Genomic DNA, 18,889 nt, shown 5'->3' on the forward strand with positions numbered 1-18,889 from the left:
AAAATTGCTTGCTTGAAATTTTCTATTAGTTAAGATTTAAAATATTATTTTCTAAAAGAAGTAGTTACAAATTTCTTTACGGCATAGGAAAAGCTAAAAAAAATATCCAGCCCTGAAAGCGTGCAATAGCTTCATAATTATTTGGAACGTTAATTATGCTTGGAAAATATGCTAAATTTTTTTAAATCAATCTCAGTTTCAGAAATAAAAATATGTAGAAATTCTAATTTGTGAAATGAGGCGCTACAACCAGATTTTTCTCGACAATTATACACACTGCAATAGACAACCAATGTTAAATTTCTGCAAGTCGTCCCTACTCCTCCGGATGTGATCAATGTGACAGCCGGCAACGCCTCAGTTGAGGGAGAAAACCCGTTTAGGTTAGTCTATTCTTATAAGGTTCATGCTTAACATACTATTCATTTACATTTATTCAATTTCAAAACAAATTACCGAGATATCCATTTACTCAAAGTTAAATTCACGGTGCCCCTGTATTCGTACTTTTCCGGCGTAGCATTATCTTAAAATTTGTCTCGTGCTGCGTTGCACCGAGAAATACAACTTTTTAATTAGAATTATACAAAAAATAACTATCTAAACACAAAATTCGTAACGCTATTTTCGGCGATTGTTTAACGCTCAGATATTGTGGAGAATACTGTTTTGGAGATAAGATTTTTGCATTTAGTTATGGATTGCTCTAAACCTGCTGTTAGTGATGTCGTAGTTAAGCATCAGGAGATTTGAAGGAAAACTTAAGATGGGAATATTCAAACAAGCGTAAAAGTTTGGGAAAGGCAGACTTAATTTTCCTTTCCTTTTTTGCATTGTAGGCGAGCGGGGAAAAAAGTCATCGTTCATTTCAAATAATTTTAACAAAGTGCGTAAAACACATTTGTCGTTATTATCGCTCAAAAAAGATGCCAAATTTCAAAATGCGCCAATACGTAATTTCATGCATATCTTAGAAAATTTTGAATAAAATACTTTAATATTTGGCAGGTGTGCCCAGAAATACATCTACTTTAAGAGGAGAAAGATGTTATAGATGCAAAAAGGTTTTCGAAAATTTTATAAAAAAATATTTAAAAATACAAAATTTCAAATTAAATCAGAAAAAAGGTGCGAATTATATTTGTATTAAGCCTAAATTTCGAATTCTGGAAGAAGGAATCAAGTAAGTTTGAGGTATTAATAAATATATATCAAACTCAATTAACATTGAGGAGCTAAAATTTTGAGAGTTAATTTTTTAAAACTAGTAGTGTGAATTTTACAAAACGTGGCAGTTTGGCAAACCTGGGAAATCTTTGTGAATTTCATTAACAATGGTATTATCTATGCCATTGGGAACTGGTGCTTTTTTGTCTGCTAAGGCTTTAATGATATTATGAGCTTCGTGGTCTGTAGGAAAAGTAATATCTCTGTTGCTGCTTTTCCAATTAAACTTCTGCCTTATTTCTGTGTGAGTTAATAAATCAAATTTTATCTTGTATGTAACAAATACTATTGTTTCTACGATAGTGTTTAGAGCTTCTGTTTTGCTGTTTGCATCACGTTTTACTTTAGCGGTAATTTGTAATAACCTTATTGGTGGCTATTTTCTGTCATGTACCATAGGTTGCTTGCACGTTACTGCAGTGCTTACTCTATGACTCTTGTTTCGCTGCCTTGATTTGTTTTTTGTATTGAGCTAGTTCCTTCCTGTAGCGTACCAAATTTAATATTTTCTGTTCTTAATCATTCTCCGCTTGCACCTGTCTTCTCAGGTCTCGTATTTTGCTTCTTCTTTCCTTGAGGTGGTTGCTCCACCACAATATAAATGTTTTCGGCTTAATAGTTTTAAGTTTGTCGAAAGCTCTTGCTGCCTGAGTTAATTTAGTTATGATGAAGTCATATGTAGTATCCAGCTTCTCCGTGGAGTCTCAGTTATCCAATTATTCCAAGATTTCACTCACCCAGGGCCTGAGGTAAAATTTTAAAGTATTGTGACCTCCGTAGCAAGTCTTGAAACGTCCTTTTGTTAGGTACGTGAGTCTACTAATGGCATCATATTGAATTATACGATGGTCACTCAGGGTATATCCATTATCTACCAGATGTTTATGTACGCGGACACTGATGATGAGTCAAATGTGACATCTGGAGAGCCTTTTGCTCTTCCATTGTCGAATTTTTGTTGAGAGTCTTCTTTATTTATTACTGTCAGTCCGTGAGCTATCGCATATTCTAACAATTTCTATGCTCTGCGATTTTCTGTTTGAGCTTCCCATAAGGGGCTGGTAGTATTAAAGTCACCAGCCACTATGGTATTCTGGAATGTTCGTAGTAAGGCTGGGTTTAATGCCTGTAGCAGGAATTCAATTTGCATGCTTGGGAGAAAGTAAACGCAAGGGATTGTTATTTTCATTTTGGAGGATTCAATCAAGATACTGTATAATCTGTCGTATCCAGATTACTGTATAATCTGTCGTATCCAGAAGCAATGGAATTAAAGGGCCGTTATACAAGATTGCTGCCCTTCCCATACTGGAGGCGTAGGATTTACTTGTTGAAGGTTGGCCAAGAAGTTTGCCGTTTCAAAAGTAAGGTTCTTTCTTGTAAGAGTGCCAGGTCTGCTCCACTGGAGGACATCAACTCCATGAAATTGAGTGTGGCTGCTCTTGCCCTTTGGAGATTGCACTGTAAAAGTTTGATGTTGGACCGATATCAGTTGTAAAAGTTCTCTGTTATTGAGTGGACTCCCTGGCTGAGCTCATTCTCGCCAATTCTTGTCTGTAACATGGACATTTCGATGCGCTTGATGGATGTTGTGTGTCGAAGGTGCTATTTGTCTTCTCGTTCGCGAGGTTGCAGTTGACACAGTTGATGGTAAATGAGTCACACTTTTCTATTAGACGTCCTTTGCCACACTTGGAGCAGGCTGTATCCGATTTGCAGTAACGTCTAAAGTGCTCAAATTATTGGCAGTTGTAACACCGTTTCACTTGGAGATATTCTTTGAAATTACAGGCGCAAAGTCCAATGTAAATACTTTTCTTTTCTAATAACTGTTCGGCCTATTCCCTTGCCACACCCGCTAGCCAATCGCATGTGTTATCCTCTTTTGGGTAGGAATGAATAGGGAATGTAAACTCTTTCGTGTTACTTGAGAACAAATTGGAGAAAGCCTCTGTGATATCTGTAGCTGTACTGTCCTGTGGCACTTCAAAGACTATTATGGTACGCCTAGGTAGTCTAGGCACTCTTACACTTAATGAGTTATCTAATTCCGGAATTTCACTGATGGCGGTCCTGAGTTAGTCCAGGTCTGTCTTCTCTATACACTTGATTAGTAGTTCCTGCGAGCGCGTAGGCCTTACTTGGATGACGTTAATCGCCACTTTGTTAAGCTTAATACTACTGACTAGTTGCTTCTGAACGCTTTCAGTAGAGCGACTCGTATCTTTACTTTTAATAAGGAGTACGTGGTCAGGAAGCTTTGTGGCTGGAGAAACTTGTTTTAGTCTTCTACTTCTATTAACCACAACGGTAAAGCCTTCGTTTGCTGCTGCCTGTCCCCTTGCTTGCTGTACTGGTGAAGTTGCTGCTACTTCTACGGTTACTGCTACCGATGCTGAGGACTGCCATTGCAAATTTAAATGTCTTGTTAGTTCCAGAATTTTTCCCTCTTGGTTAACGATAAGGATCTCTTTCTGTGAGGCTAAATTCAGGATCTCACGAATATAGTCCTGTAATTTCTCGTGATATGCAATCTTAAGCCTCGATCTGACCCTGCACAATGTAAGGTGCTCCCTAATATCCTCCGTAATTGCGTTAATTTTCTCCAATCTAAGGCCTTAGACGATGGGCTGTCGGGAGTAATTAAGGTAGTAATATCTTTGCCTGAAGTAGAAGAGGTATCGAGAGTCCCCATTATAAATGGGAAAAGAGCACTGCTTAGTACACAGTTGTAGCAAAAACGATATTCCCTAGTCAAAGAAACCTGAAACTGAATAAACTAAGTACTGTGGCCAAATATGGCTACAGGTACTACTGATATGGTGAGCTGTGGTGAGAGCCGACAGCAGCAATTATTAGAACAAAACAACTATTGTAAGAGCTTTTATTACTACAGTAAGTTAAATGCTGAGAAACTAACAACAGTAAGTGATATCTTTATATACATACATACATCAAATAAGTTAATACATCAAATAAAGGGAGTAAAAATAAATTAATTCACAATAAGCTATGAAACTAAATACCAAAATACTTAACAATGCGTGCTGAAATGTGCTTGTGTGGCGAAATTATCACGAGACCAGCGAAAGTAACAGAGCGCTGTTATCTGAATTGCACATAATACACATAATTTAAGTTATTTTACATATACACAGAATACACTCAAGTTATGTTAGAAACAAAAGTAAATAGACGCACAATAATGAATCATGATTGCACTACTTATATGTTGGTACTAAATATAATAAAATTAAATTGAAAAAGAAAATTGTGCAATATTAGATTGCAACAACAAAATACCTACGCACTATGCTTAAAAAAAAAAAAATCAGAGATCGTAAAAACAAGAATTTCAAAAATTAAAAGAAGGAAAATAATAATAATAATAATAAATAAATAAACAGTTCAAAAATTAGCAGTGAATGTGTTACAGGAAAAGTGCTTATTAATGAGAAAAAACTGTATTCAGAAAATTGCCATGACGTGCTACAGGAAAAAAGTTCTAAGTTCTGTATATAAACAGTAGCACGTGGGAAGTTGTACTTGCGCAATACCAAAGTAGACTTAACCCTGAGATGACCATTGAGCCCACCAGCGGCCGAGCGGTAAAGTCGCTGAACACTGCTAGTTCGGTCCGAGGTTCGAATCCCGCGAACGGGCTGGCTGCATGGGTGTTTTCGTGGTTTTCCCCATGTGTAACGTGTATACGAGCCAGTTTCTCTTAGAAAGTCTTCCACGAAGGCATCCCTCCCCTTAGGCAGATAGCCCTTGAGGCTTTGCCGTAATTAAATAAGCTAAACTAACCTAAGATTACCTTTGAAGGTTAGGTTGTTATTGTTGCGGGGGGTTGATCAAGTGGACTTACCCTGCGCCGTTTCTTCCTCAAGGACGAAGAGGGGAGTCGGAAGAGTGAAAAATTAAATTCAGACGCGTAAAAATCAGTTAATAAAATTAGAAATATTGTAACTAAAATTCTAAGATGCACATCAAAATGTAGATAATAGAGTGGCCTACCGTTTTACTGTTAAAACGCTGCAACACTCCCAGTAGGAGAAGAGATATTAAAATTAAACCTTGAAAATGGCACTTTGTAGAGACACTTTATAGAAACATATAAAAAGCACTCACGATCACACTACAGATTTGAAACTTGTACCAGAAGCAAGCGGAAGGTACCAGCTTACTGTTGGTGTGTAGATTGAAGTTGGATGGCTAAAAGGTGCCGAGAAATCCTTTAATATAAATTCGCGTCTGAGCGGCAATGCACTGAGCTGATCACTCCCCAATTCCATTTACAATGGTAATTACAAAGACAATGTAGATAACATTATATTAATCCCCATTTCTGGAACTATTCGGTGTAGCCATGGCTAGTTGACACCAAATTGAAGCTCTCGACGAAATCTTTTAGTTGATATAGAAATTATACACTTTTTCACTTTAGCGCTTTTACCGAGTAAAACGTGGAGCTCCACTTCTGCACGCACGCGCGGGTCCCGTGCGTGCGTGCAGTCAGATCCCGGTCAGATCGTCTCTCTACTAAAGAACATTTTGTCTTTACTCTTTCTATGTTTAATGTTTTTACTAGACATCTGCGCACCATGCAATACGCACCCAATATCACGTGTCATTCCCCACTTACAGAAATTTAGTTCATATACAGTGGACCATTTATATCAATTTATCTTAATAAAAAAAAAGAAATCTGCAGATTTATAGTAAATTGAGTATATGGATAAATTTTATTTATTTTGTGAAATAAAAGGAAACTTTTATTTTATTGAATTTTTTTTTCAAAGTGCACGGCTTGATCTGGCCTCCGGGCTCTAGACATTTGTCTTATTGTGCTTAATGCTATGGTCCGGCCCTGGCTTCTTTGAGTGGGAAACATATCATCAACTCCGACAGCTTGTGGGATCTAACTCTCTTTCCTAACATAAGTAACTCTAGATCTCACTAAGGAACATGGCAACTTCTCGCATAGGCGTGAATAATAACAGCGCAGAAGAAAGGTAAAATAAACCCTTTATTATTCGTCAATTCTTAACACAAATACACTTACTTCGTTCTTACAATAACGCCGACGACTCGCAATGGAACTTAAGAATAATTTCACAATAAATTGAAAGATAAAGAGCAGTGCTGGACTAACAATTTAATTTAATGTTAACTAGGCTGACCTAACAATTTACCAGACGATATACTTATTAAATAGCCTAATGGGCGTATCAGTAACTCAGCGCAACAGCAAAAACACTCTAGTAACATGCGCTGGCCATCGAAATCACGCTCTGAATAAACTATAAGGTTCGTCTGTTTTAATACTCACTTCACTTAACTTTGAATTTGCATCCTGGAGAGGAAATGCGAGGGGAAAATGATAGGTTTAGGAAAGGTACTAAACTTAAAATAATCTGTTATTCAAAATAAGGGAAACCCTACAAAGAGGACATGCTTTAACGGGCTTTTCCATAAAGGTAGATTCGAGAGAACTGCTGTAATGTACAGATTCAAAAATTACAATTTTTAAAATTGGGACATTATTTATTTTTTTATAAACATTCAGTTTAAAAAATGACGAGTACCAAACCTATTACGGAATATAGATTATACATGTTTTAAATTTTAGCTACTACTTTTAGCGAAATTTCTTCCGAATTTAGCGAGTTATTAGCTATTTTTTCAGATGTATCTAGCGACATTTGAAAGTGAGGGATAGCATCCATAGACATATTGCTGTTAACAATAATAGCGCGAATTAAAATTCTCTTTCCTTTTAAATTACAGACATATGCTATTGTGGTCGTTAATAACACAGTTTTTCTCCGTGTCAATAGACATCTTGATGGATTTTTATGAGAACCATCTGCATTCTTGTTTATAATTGCATCACTAGAAGTTTCCGTTTTTATTTTGTCTAACTGTTGATCGATGGCGCCATTGCTGAGTAAGCTATGATTATTATGTTTACAATAATTAAAAATTAGCGGCATAACACTGCCAGTTTATTGATATTGCTTTGCGTTTGCGGGTTTGTTCTTGCTTTTTCGTGAAGTTCATTTTCAGTGAGATGGAAATGTGAAGCTTTCTGCACAAGAAGGTATGATTTTTGCACTTTTCATGTAAGTTTTCAATGTGAACGAAATATGTGTAGTTTGCGGATTATTGTTGCATAAATATATTTACTTTTTTTAAGTTCCTATTAGTGGCCCGCCAAATATAAAATTATATATGTAGTGGTCCGTGAAGTTCTAAGGGTTGACGACGACCGCTGCTCTAAAGTATCATTCGGTTTTATGCTTTTTCTTCCAAACCATAAATTTTTCTGTTACAATTTTTCTGTTTTCTTTCACACTATTAATTCTTCTGTTACAATGTTTTTGTTTTTCTTCTAAACTATAAATTTTCTGTTATAATTGCTCTAACTTTAGTATTCTATGCGACAAGTGCAGTCAAAATGTGAGCATTATAAGCTACTATATCTTACACTCAGTGGAGGTACTTACAGTTTTTACGGGAGGAAAGCATTATAAGTTATATCTTACAGTGAACCCAATATTTTTTGTATATTTAAATTGCAGTGTATTGATACAGTTATGGAATAATATTTTATCATGATATTTTTATTTTTTGAGGCATGTTATAATTTGTTACTTCTAGCTTAAAAAATGAATGAAGACTATGTGGGGTTCCAACCTTTTATCTTAAGAGCTAAGTATGTAAAACCTTAGTGAACACTTAAGCAAATAATTCCTTTATGTCAGAAACAGATACTTAAAACTCAAGAGAAGGGTTAATTACCCTTTATTTCTCAAAATAAGAATTGAACAGATGGTCCCTTTCTCAGGACGTACAGCAATGCCTCCCCTTGGGCATGAACCCAAAGTAATAAAAAATAAACTAAACTGACGCTTAACTAAAAAGATATAACCGAAGCTATCAATATTTCTGAGTAGTTGGCCGCTAAATTATCAACTAAGCTGGTAAAGCTATCAAGGGGCTGAGGTACTGCCGAGTGTACAAATAGCTTAGAGAGAGTGTAGCCAAAAGGCGAACGCGCGTTAGTCAGCAACTCTGGCTTTTTAACGAATTCGGTGGAACTTCGACTTGAATACCGCTCTTACTCATTTGCATTAAACGCGATTCTTAAAACACATTCCGGTGGGAAATTCTAAACTGAATTTAGGAGGGACCGGAAAGTAATTAAAGATAACTGTTAAAAACTTAGGATAAACCTTACAACTATAGCTAAAATAAATCTTAATGAATGTAAAACCTAATTATGTTATAACACATTTGAATGTTGTGTAAAAGTATCTTATTTTTTTCATTATTTTGGTGGAAAAATTATAGCCTTTTTTTCATGAAAACGTATTATGCAATTGAAATATATTGAAAAATATTGTTTTGAGATAAGTTCTTAACCCTAGGATATGTTGCTGAAGAAGAGTATGTTGTTATATTGCTTTCTTGAATTAGTCGCAGCGACCTGATAAAAAGGAGAGTAATGATGATATTAATGCATAACGTATTTTCTCCCTCCTTTCTGCATGCCTTCGTGCTGTAACTGTAATACACTTGGCGCATACGCGAGGGGTCTATGGTTCGAGTCTCGGGGAGGACATTGCACATTTTTCACATATAATTTTTCAAAATAGCTTAATGATTTTACAAAAGTTCAGAAAAATTACTTGATTTTACGTCGTAAATGGTTATGAAATTCTCCTATGCGAAAGAAGACAAAATCCAAGAAAAGGAATCCTATGTAAACTTTTCTTGAAATTTTTATGGAAAAAAAACTATTTTGTTAAGATATTTGCGAGCAAACCTTTGATGTTCGGCAGTCAGACCTAAAGTAAAGATCTAATGCTGAGTTCCCTCGTTTCAGAAGTTTCATTTTAAAAAGATAACTAACTATTTGACGATAAATGAGGATTTTTGTTAAAGCCAAACTTTCCTTTGGATCTCTTTTCTAAGCTGTAATCCTCACTCCGTCTGTAGGTTTTACGGATTTCTTAACGCTTTCAAACTGATTTACCCTTACTGTAAAAGTTTCATTTCAAAAAGAGACGTTATTAGGATAAAAGGGAATTATGGGTAAATCCGAGCTTGCCGAGCAGCTAACACTAAACTGTAACGTGAGACAGGCTGTGCAGTGTTAAGTAAAAGAGCTTTTTTCCAGGGGCCAGCTTTAGCCGATTATAGGCGTTTGCCACTACTAAGGCCGAAGCGGTGTCCACTTCGTTATGGAGTCTTCTTGGGCCATCGCTCCCTCCTATTGAAGGAACAGACAAATTACATGCTTCCCTTCCTAAATCTAAACTTCCGTACGGTACTCAGAGTTACTAACCACTTTGCTGTCTGGGACCAGACAGCAAAGCCTGTACTTTATTAAACACTTACAGATTTGTGATTTCAACTAAAAATTAAGAGTTAGGTATAGTATCTACAAAAGATTAAAAATCCAAAAAGGGACAGTTAGTCTCATAAACATAATAAATGAATTTTAGAAGGATAAAAATTTCAAAGTTTTTCCTTAAAACCGCAGGTTTTGTTTTTTAATTATTGAAAAGCATGAAATGCTTGTAGCATTGTGCCTGTAGTCTACGTTTTAGATTTATCGTTTCACATGTTACGAGTTCGTATTCCATTTTACATTTAATGCTGCATAGCGGCCCATGAGGGCCCGAGAACTAAAATTGCCTGAATACTAGTAGTTACGATTTGGGTTCGATTCCAGGTGAACAGGCTCACTGCATGTGCGTATTCGAGGTTTTACGCATGTGTAACGTGTAAATGCTGTTTCCTTTAGAAAGTCCTCCATGAAGGCTATCCCTTCCCTTAGGCAGATAGCCCTAGTGCACTTTGCCATGTTCACCTAAACCAAACCTAAATTCTCACAGTACTATTTCACAAATTATAAAATTTTCCTGCCTTTTAAAAATCTTACTCTAATACTAGAATTTATCAACTCCCCTTTACAAAATACTTCACTTCTTATTTTGTCAATCATTTATCATGAATACGTGATAAATGTATTATCCGATTAATTATTTTGAAGTCAATTTTCATGTAATTAATCTCACCTGCCTTGAAATTCTATTGTAGTGAAAGCATAATTATATCCTGAGTATGATATTTATAGAATAACATACATAGGCAGATATTCATTTCTAAGTAATATCGAATGCTCCGTCTATCAGTTAATATTTCAAGGATGATGAATTCAGAGCAAAATATTCTAATTAATTTACACATGTTAAGGTTAAAGGAGAAAAGGAAACACTGCATTAATACAAAAGATATGCTTTTTCATTTTAAATGAGCTCTTGATTCTGAAGGAAACTTCCATCGGGTATCATGAAAGTTTTCGTCCATAATTTGCATATTAAAATCGACTATCACTTAAGGATTTCCTGCCTGTCTAAAGTTTCGTTTCCTGTTATTAAAATAAACAACTGCAAACCACTTGGTATAAAAACGCAATTCTGATTTGAATTTATAAAACCAGACGCCTGATATCGGAAGAGAATTCCTGGTCGAAAGATTGAAAGAGTTTCTTGCACAAAGTATTTACTCCGATATTAAATATGCCGAAACTACGCTTGACCTTGCTGCTTATTTTTGGTGAGTTTCTAAAGACTTCTTTTTAAAATAATATTGTGATTTATCATAAAACGTTTTCATAAATAAATGTTCCGAAAAAATTATTAGTATGAAGTTTCTAATAGGCTGCTGAGAAATTTTGGCTCCTTTAATGTTCAGTTATCTGGTGTTAAAAATTATGGATTTTAAACGCATCACACACAAAAAAAAGCGTCGCTTTAAGTTCTTAAGTGTTAAATAATACATCTATAAATTTTACACATTTAAGTCATAATGTAGAGGATTTAGAAAAAATCACTTTCCTGTTATTTTCCAAATATGCAGTCAAAACATGATATTCCAGTCACAAGTTACTGCGCTACCATTTATCAAAAGATTTAGAGTTTAGAAGTAAAATTCCCAATTCGACCTATGTTCGAATAGTCATGGAACTTGAGAAATTAAATCTGAGCAGTTTTAAAATGCAGAATATTCCAGAATCTTAAATACTAACATTTTGGTTCTGTTTAGCCCAAAGCGGCATTAGACCAGAAAGGCTATCAATCTTGAAATGGCATTTTGCGTCGTATCGATATAAACGGCTGTATCACTTTTCAAATTGTTGCCACCCAATATTGTCGCCGTGTATTATATAATATATAATGACAAATCTGAATGAATGTATGTATGTTTCTAGCACTGTCAAAAACAAGAGAAATGCATCTAGAGCTATTAAATTTTGAATAACGGAGTCCTCCACCTGATACACTGAAACCCGAAACTTGAATTTCGAATTTGTTTTATTGTCTATTTCATATATTTTAAACTTTGATTAAAAACTCAACAATTTCAAAGCGAGCAGTAGCAACACTATAGGGTATTAAAGATTTTAATCTCTAGCGTGCGAGAATGTTTATCGGAAATTCTAAGATATTGTTTTTAAATATATTTAGCCCAAAGTAGCGTTAGCCCAAATGCTCTCCAAACGTGTATATGTCTGTAAATGAAAAAACAAATGCCCGTTTGGGCGTTTTTTTATTGTTTCTTACGAGTGGTACAGCTATTAGGAATTTTTGGAACAAGCAAATAAAAATAAAATACGCCGTTACAGGGTTTGGAACATATAATTATCCAGTTACTAGCGGAGTACACGACGCCAGTTAAGTTAGATTGAGAATAATGTATCTAACAGAGAGAACGATATATAGCTGTAAAATTTCTCTAATAACGATGAAAAAAGTACGATTCATAGTCGTACATTTTTCAGTCTGATGCGGTATGGAACCCACATAAAAAATTTCGATTAAAAAATAAAGTAATTCTGTCTCTTTATATCAGCAACAATGGCACGCAGATTTTAATGATTTTTGTCTTTCTAATCAAATAGTCGTAAAAGCTCTTCCATCCTATATTTCACCTATATTCAATTTTAGTTGGCTAAATGTGGCAAAAAAATTGATCATAATTGATCAAAAATCAGTAAAGCAAGCAAACACACAAACAGGCGTTTTTCTTTTATATATATATAGGTTTTGTAATTCTTAATAATTTTTGATTAACAAACTCTTCGATTTGAAAGCGAGCAATAGCAACACTTTCGAAATAAAGAATTTTTATCTCCAACTTGCAAGACTGTTGCCACTGGGAGAAATGTGAAAATTAGTGTTTTCAGAGTTTTTAATTATTGTTTCCGTTGATTAAAATCATACCAACACGGGAATAATCAAAATGACTTCTCACGAATTTTTGGAATCGGGAATAATTTATTTAATATTTGGCAATGCTGTTTTTATTTCATTGTAAAACATAAATTTTTATTAGCAAACTCTAGGATTTGAAAGAGAGCAGTGGCAATAGTTATTGAAATAAAGCAGACTTTTATCTCCAGCGTGCGAGACTGTTGTCATTCGGAAAAATTAGGGCGAAAATTACTGCTTTCAGAGTTTTTAATTATTATCTCTGATTTTAGATATTTTTTTTTGGGGGGGGGGGGAAATGTTGACGTCGACCTTTTTCAGGAAGAGAGAAGTCCTTCAACTTCTACTCTATACATTTAGGTATTATAATCTTATTAGTTTGATGACTGCATTTAATTTTATCACTTACGATTAATTATACTCTGAAACATGGTTCGATTTTAATTTTATTCCAAACGATAATTTCGTCTGTTATCTTAAATGAATCTGTTAAAAACTGAATTTCCTTGAATTCTGGTATTCCGTGATGCAAAACGAGTTGGCCCGTTTTTAAACTTACCGGTGAATGTTAACAGGCACGTAAGAACACGGCCGAACGTAGTAAGATAGGCTTGAAGCAACGGTATGTCCCGCAGGCAGAACACGTTCTACTGAGAACTTCTGGGCTCTTCTACGGAAGTGACTGAACTTCCCATAAATTCTGGTTCTACGTCTTTTACACAAAACGCAATACTGAAAACTCATTCTGACAGTTGATTGTAGGAAGGAAACAAGAACGTAATGGAAAGGATTTCAAAGTTAGAAATTATAAGGTAATTCTCCTGCCTTTTAGCATGCTTTCGTGGTATAATTGAAAGGTTGCTCGATACGTATTCGAGAGGTTCGAGTCCCGGCAAGGACATTGCTTATTTTTCATGTCTCCTGCTTCGAAATAGCCTAATGTTTCTATAAAATAAGTATTAAAAATTAAAATAAACTCCTGCAGCCTAAATATACTATGGAAAAACAATAATAAAAGATATAATTGTGTTATAATACTATAAGGCATTTATCCTGCTTTCTTAGGTGATGTAGTCGAAAATCCTAATGTCTCTACAAGTGGCGCTCGAACTAAAAGGTTGATGGATGATGATTCTCCACACCCAGGATTCGGCAATTGGGTCCCCTAAAAACCCCAGTCGCCCTTTAAAAGGGGGAGTATATAAGGTATTTCTCCCGTCTTCGTGGTGTGGTGGTCTGCACGCTGGGCGCGTATTCCAGTGGTTTGATTCCCGGCGAGGGCTTTGCTCATTTTTCAAGTCTCCTGCTTCTAAACATACCTAATGACTCTATAATGTTTTCAAATTTAAATGTTGTTGAAAAGAATATATATTTTATTTTTATTATTTTGGTGGGAGAGTTATGTCTTTTCATTTTCATGAAAATATATTGTGGAACTAAAATTTGTAGACGGAAAAAATAATATTAAAATATGATCTTAATATAATACAAGCGATTGCTACTGAAAAAGCTAATGTTGACATTTTTTCCTTCTTTCAAGTAGGTGGAATAAGCAAATGAAGAAGAAATTAATGATGTTGTTATTGTTCAGCAAGTTAACTTGAGTTTCATAAATATGGAGAAGGCAATTTTTTATTTTTATGAAATGTCACTATGTGATACAAAATAAAAGGTCTTTCTTATATTTTAACTCGTTGAGCGCCACGTCAGCTATCTGTGGCTGACACTAGATTTTCCGTTTAAGCCGCGTCAGCCATCTGTGGCTGACACTAGCTTTTCCGTTTAGGCCGCATCAGCCATCTGTGGCTGACACTAGATTTTCCGTTTAGGCCGCGTGAGCCATCTGTGGCTGACACTAGAATTCCCGTTTAGCCGCGTCAGCCATCTGTGGCTGCACTAAACTTTCCGTTTAGGTCGCGTCAGCCATTTGTGGCTGACACTAGACCTTTTCGTTTAGGCCGCGTCGACCGCCGCTGGCTGACAGCGTGTAACATGACATATAACTATAAAATTTACACTATTTTATGAAATTACACAAAATTTATTTAAAATTTACTTAATTTTGATTCATTGGATTTCATTGAAACACGGTAAATATAAAAACGGTTCTCCATTACAGCTATTACAAAATGTGACAACACTCTTTTAGTCTTTTTTCTGGCCGTTACTCTACCAGCTTTTGTTGCATTTTTATCATAACATAATTTACAATATTTTCGTACTTCAGAGGCTTTTCCCGGTTTTCTTCGGAGTTTATGTTGTCGTTTTCTAGATATTCTTGCATTTTTGTTCGATGGAATGTCTTCTTTTTCACAACTTGTCGCTATCTTCTACCGCGATACGAATCACTGGCCCTACAATACCAGCGTTTTTAAGCGAAGCGCGTGGCCTGACCGGGATTGCCTAAAACATACGCGTGGCGCTCAACTTGTTAAATGAAAAATATGTTTGAAGATGCTAACTGTCCCATACATATGAGGTATTTAAATGAAGAAAAATGAATTAGTAATTGTGTAAGGATCTTAAGTTGTACTAACGTTTATTTTATTTTAAAACATTACTATCCGCTCTTCTTTTCCACTTCCGGCCAAAATTAAACCCGTTAACTTGTTTACGCAAATTGTACTTGCTAACGCCCAAGTATTTAAGTTGTGGCTTTTCGCCAAGAGCAGAGTTTAGATAGGGACAGGGGTCTCCAAACTTTTCAGCCCGCGGGGCATATTGGGGCTTTAACGAAGCTTCGAGGGCCAAGATCCAGTTAGTTCATCATCCATGGCGATGCAACTATGATGAACAGCATACAAGTTTTTAAACGAGGCAGTAAGATTTTTGTGATTGGATCTATACACTATGACCTTACAAAGAGATCCTTTTTTTTTAGACTTTCATGCAGTTTCACCTAACATAAATTTCTTAAAGCTGTTTTTGAACATTTGCAAAAATATAATTTTGTCCAAGAATATTAGATTTCTTCGGTTTAGTATGTACTTTGCTTTTCAATTGATTTATCAGCGCATTTTGTTTACATTTTGATCAGCTGCAAACATTCGCTCCATAAGCAAGTTTAAAAAAATCTCGAAAATTAAAATAAATTACAACATATATAGAAAATTAAGATTTAAATAAAATCACTACTGAAAATTTCTATGAAGCAACTTAGAATGCTACTATAAAAACTAGAAAAAATAACACACGAAACCTTTATTCTTGTAAAGAGTACAATGAGAGTTCTCTACTTCCTTGTACGAAGTAAGGGAAGTATTGTAATCGCGAAAAATTTCGGATATCATATTTCAACGAAAACATCCATTTTGACCTCTCTCTCTCTCTCGAATCCATTTGAACTTTTTATTTTGGCGTGACATCTGTTCGTACGGACAGAATAAATGAATCTTTTTCTCAAAATGGATTCAGAAGAGATTTTTTTCGTGATGTCTGTACGTACGTATGCAGGTATCTCGCATAACTCGAAAACGAGTGGCCTCAAAACGTTGAAATTTTGTATATGGGACATGTATAACATGTAGTTGTGCACCTCCCTTTTTGTTTGCAATCGGCTGCATCAGAACTCTATGTATATCTACCCAGTCTGTTACCGGAGACGGGGAGTTTAGTTTTTTATTCTTATATCCTTGTAGATTGTGCGATTTTTGCTTTCGAAGTGACTCAGGGGGTTAAGGTTTTTATGACTTTATTTAATCTGCATGCAATAGTTGTAGAATTATCAATATTTTAAAAGTTGTTTAAGTGCTACTAAGCCTACTAAAGTCGCTATTTGTTTACATTTTCAACTCCTGTTTTGTTTGAAGATGTTTTGCGTTTTTATGTATTTTTGCCTCGTCACGAAGTGAGAACTGAATTGATTGAATGAGAACTATATCTATAATGAAATTCGAGGAAATAAGTTTAAATGAAGTGCGGCCAAAAATACGTATAATTTAAAGGACATATGAGGAATTCATGTGTGTCCACATCAGATTTTTTATATAGAGCGTATTTCCCTCATAGTAAATTTAGAAATGATTGTATAATGTCTATATTATGTTTTATATACAACGCGCATGATAGGCAACGCATTTCTAGATTGGCTGTTATTATAAAATATTTAATGTGTATGTTATTTGTTACTTTAAATTAAAAAAAAATATTTTAAAGAAACCCCTGGCGGGCCGGATTATTAGTGCTCGCGGGCCAGATTTGGCCCTTGGGCCGTAGTTTGGAGACCCCTGTATAGGGAGAAAGTGAGGAGCCTTGCCAATGTATTATACGCGAGTTTCCAATCAGCTGCTGTCCGCCTTTAAGGCAAGAGGTTTAATCCTCTTGATATTTAAAACGTATTGTAGTTTTGGAAATTTGCGTACTACATACGTAATAATTTAAAAGGCCAGTCTTAGCATTAGTCATTTATGTAAAGCACTCTTATTTTTAGTTAGTTAGTAGTTTTTATATTTTTACGTTCAGACCACAAGTGATTGGTCTTTGTATCTCGAAGTGCGGGAGCACCTGTAATATTAAAGTAAGTAAAGTTAACCCTTCCTGCTTGTGTCGTGCATTCCACACATATTTGAACATAGCTTGAGTAAGCTCCCTGTTACTATATTACGTCATGTTCCCGAAACAAATTAAAAGGAATACAAGTCCTGATTATTGAAATCTAATACTATTAACAATATCTTTCGCTTTATTACTCTTTGTTTAGATCTCATAATTAAATAAATAGTTACATCTCAGAGAAATAGTAGATAAGCAATTTTATCAAAGGATTGAAACAAGACACCTTTCATTCGTATCATTTCGATAACATTTTCTTAACCATTCATGAAATGAATGTAGAATTTAATTTTATAAGACTGATCTAAAAATAAATATTCTGCTTGAGCAATTTAATCCACATTTAACATTTTACTTAAAACTACATATGGATCCTTATAAACGTTTCCAAGAAATTGCATGAGAATATAGAAAAAATTGAAACCCTTCAGATTGTCTGTAATTTTGATAACAGCTTTAAAATTTTATGACTGTTTTCTAGCAAAGCTATCAAAATGCGAAAAACAATATTTATATGATCAATCTTTTGAATATTAATTAAACATTGTTGTTCAAAATAGCCAGCTATATGTTTAGAAAGGCATTCGTCAGAAAACCTCAAACATCCATCAATTATTTAGCCATTTTATTCCCGAGAAACTTGCCCAGGGTGCATCACAGGGAAAGTCTGAACTAAATCCATGAGAAAGAAGAAGATCCGATCCAAGTTTTAATAGCAAATATCTCGAGAAGGGATTCGTGGTCCTATATCTCACTTTCTTTACCACCATACCTCTCGAGAGGAAATGCCATGCATTTTAATGCCACAAAGGCACTATGCGCTTAAAACATCCAAGCCTCTTCCACCCAAGCTCTCTTCTAACCAAGGCTTCTTTCAAGCCCAGGTTTAGCGTTAGAAAATCCGCCACCGTTAATTCTTATACTGATTCAAGTGGCTTAACTTATAAGTAGAAAGACAAAAAGATGTACTTAATTTAAGGATTTCAAACCCAGAATTTTTTTTATTTGTGAAATTAAAAAAGCTAAAAGTAAATTCCACATACACCATATCTGTCCTAAAAACATCTAAATTCCGTTTAACATAACTACAGATCTTTAATGAGGCAAATAACATCTTGTGTAATGCAATCAAGAATTTCTCCTGCGGCATTTCCTTAATGAAAAATTTAACTAAGCAATAATTATAATATAGAATATTATCTGGATTAAAGAACAATTCTGTTTGCTTTATTTTTCATAGCCGCGGCCCTGCCAGCTTAAAACAGCTGAAGATTGATCCACGCACTATTATTTGAAACATACTTTTATACATTTCTAAATGAATACCAAACCATCAGTATTCTCATTTTTTTGTTAATATATGAAATAAACTTCATTTTATTCAAGCCCAATTCCAGTAATCCTCAGCATTTTGCATTTAACTTTGGGCCTGTTGTTTTTGTTGTGACTTTCCTCACTTGTCTGACAGTAACAACAGTACAAGCCCACGAAATTCATTGTGGCAAGGAGGGCAACATTGGGCCTTTCGTAACAGCCTTGAGCACCATACAGGTTACAGTGCGAATTTGCTCAGCTCCTACCCCAAATTTAAATGGAGAGCACCCGGGAAAGCCGGGTCCGAGGGTCTTCCACTCTCTCTTTCTCTACCACCAACCTCTCTAGAGGACTTAAGGCTCGCCGCATATTTAGAGTGCCTCTATGCCGCACTGACGTTATGCATTTACAAACATACGTGACATCTCCAGGATTTCTTCGGTACGGCAGTAAGAGCTACTAACCACTATCCTGAATGGGTGGTACTTTGGGTTTTTGGTGTTGAACTGTTG

General features: G+C 35.2%; 1 protein-coding gene and 1 long non-coding RNA gene across 2 annotated transcripts in view; one reads left to right on the forward strand and one right to left on the reverse strand.

The window, feature by feature from the left end:
• LOC146998311 (uncharacterized) overlaps positions 1-18,889 on the reverse strand; it is a 110,715-nt gene that overhangs the window by 45,383 nt on the left and 46,443 nt on the right. The window lies entirely within an intron of this gene.
• Positions 10,700-18,889, forward strand: part of LOC118191148 (uncharacterized) — a 28,069-nt gene continuing 19,879 nt past the window's right edge. The window contains exon 1 of the mRNA XM_035361956.2: positions 10,700-10,857. Within this exon, the coding sequence (XP_035217847.1) occupies positions 10,821-10,857 (37 nt within the window). The 5' untranslated portion in view covers positions 10,700-10,820. The remainder of the gene's footprint in view (positions 10,858-18,889) is intronic.

The sequence above is a fragment of the Stegodyphus dumicola genome, chromosome 3, assembly GCF_044657685.1.
Source record: "Stegodyphus dumicola isolate Sdum_Otavi_A_Nest chromosome 3, ASM4465768v1".
In the NCBI taxonomy this organism is placed as follows: domain Eukaryota; kingdom Metazoa; phylum Arthropoda; class Arachnida; order Araneae; family Eresidae; genus Stegodyphus; species Stegodyphus dumicola.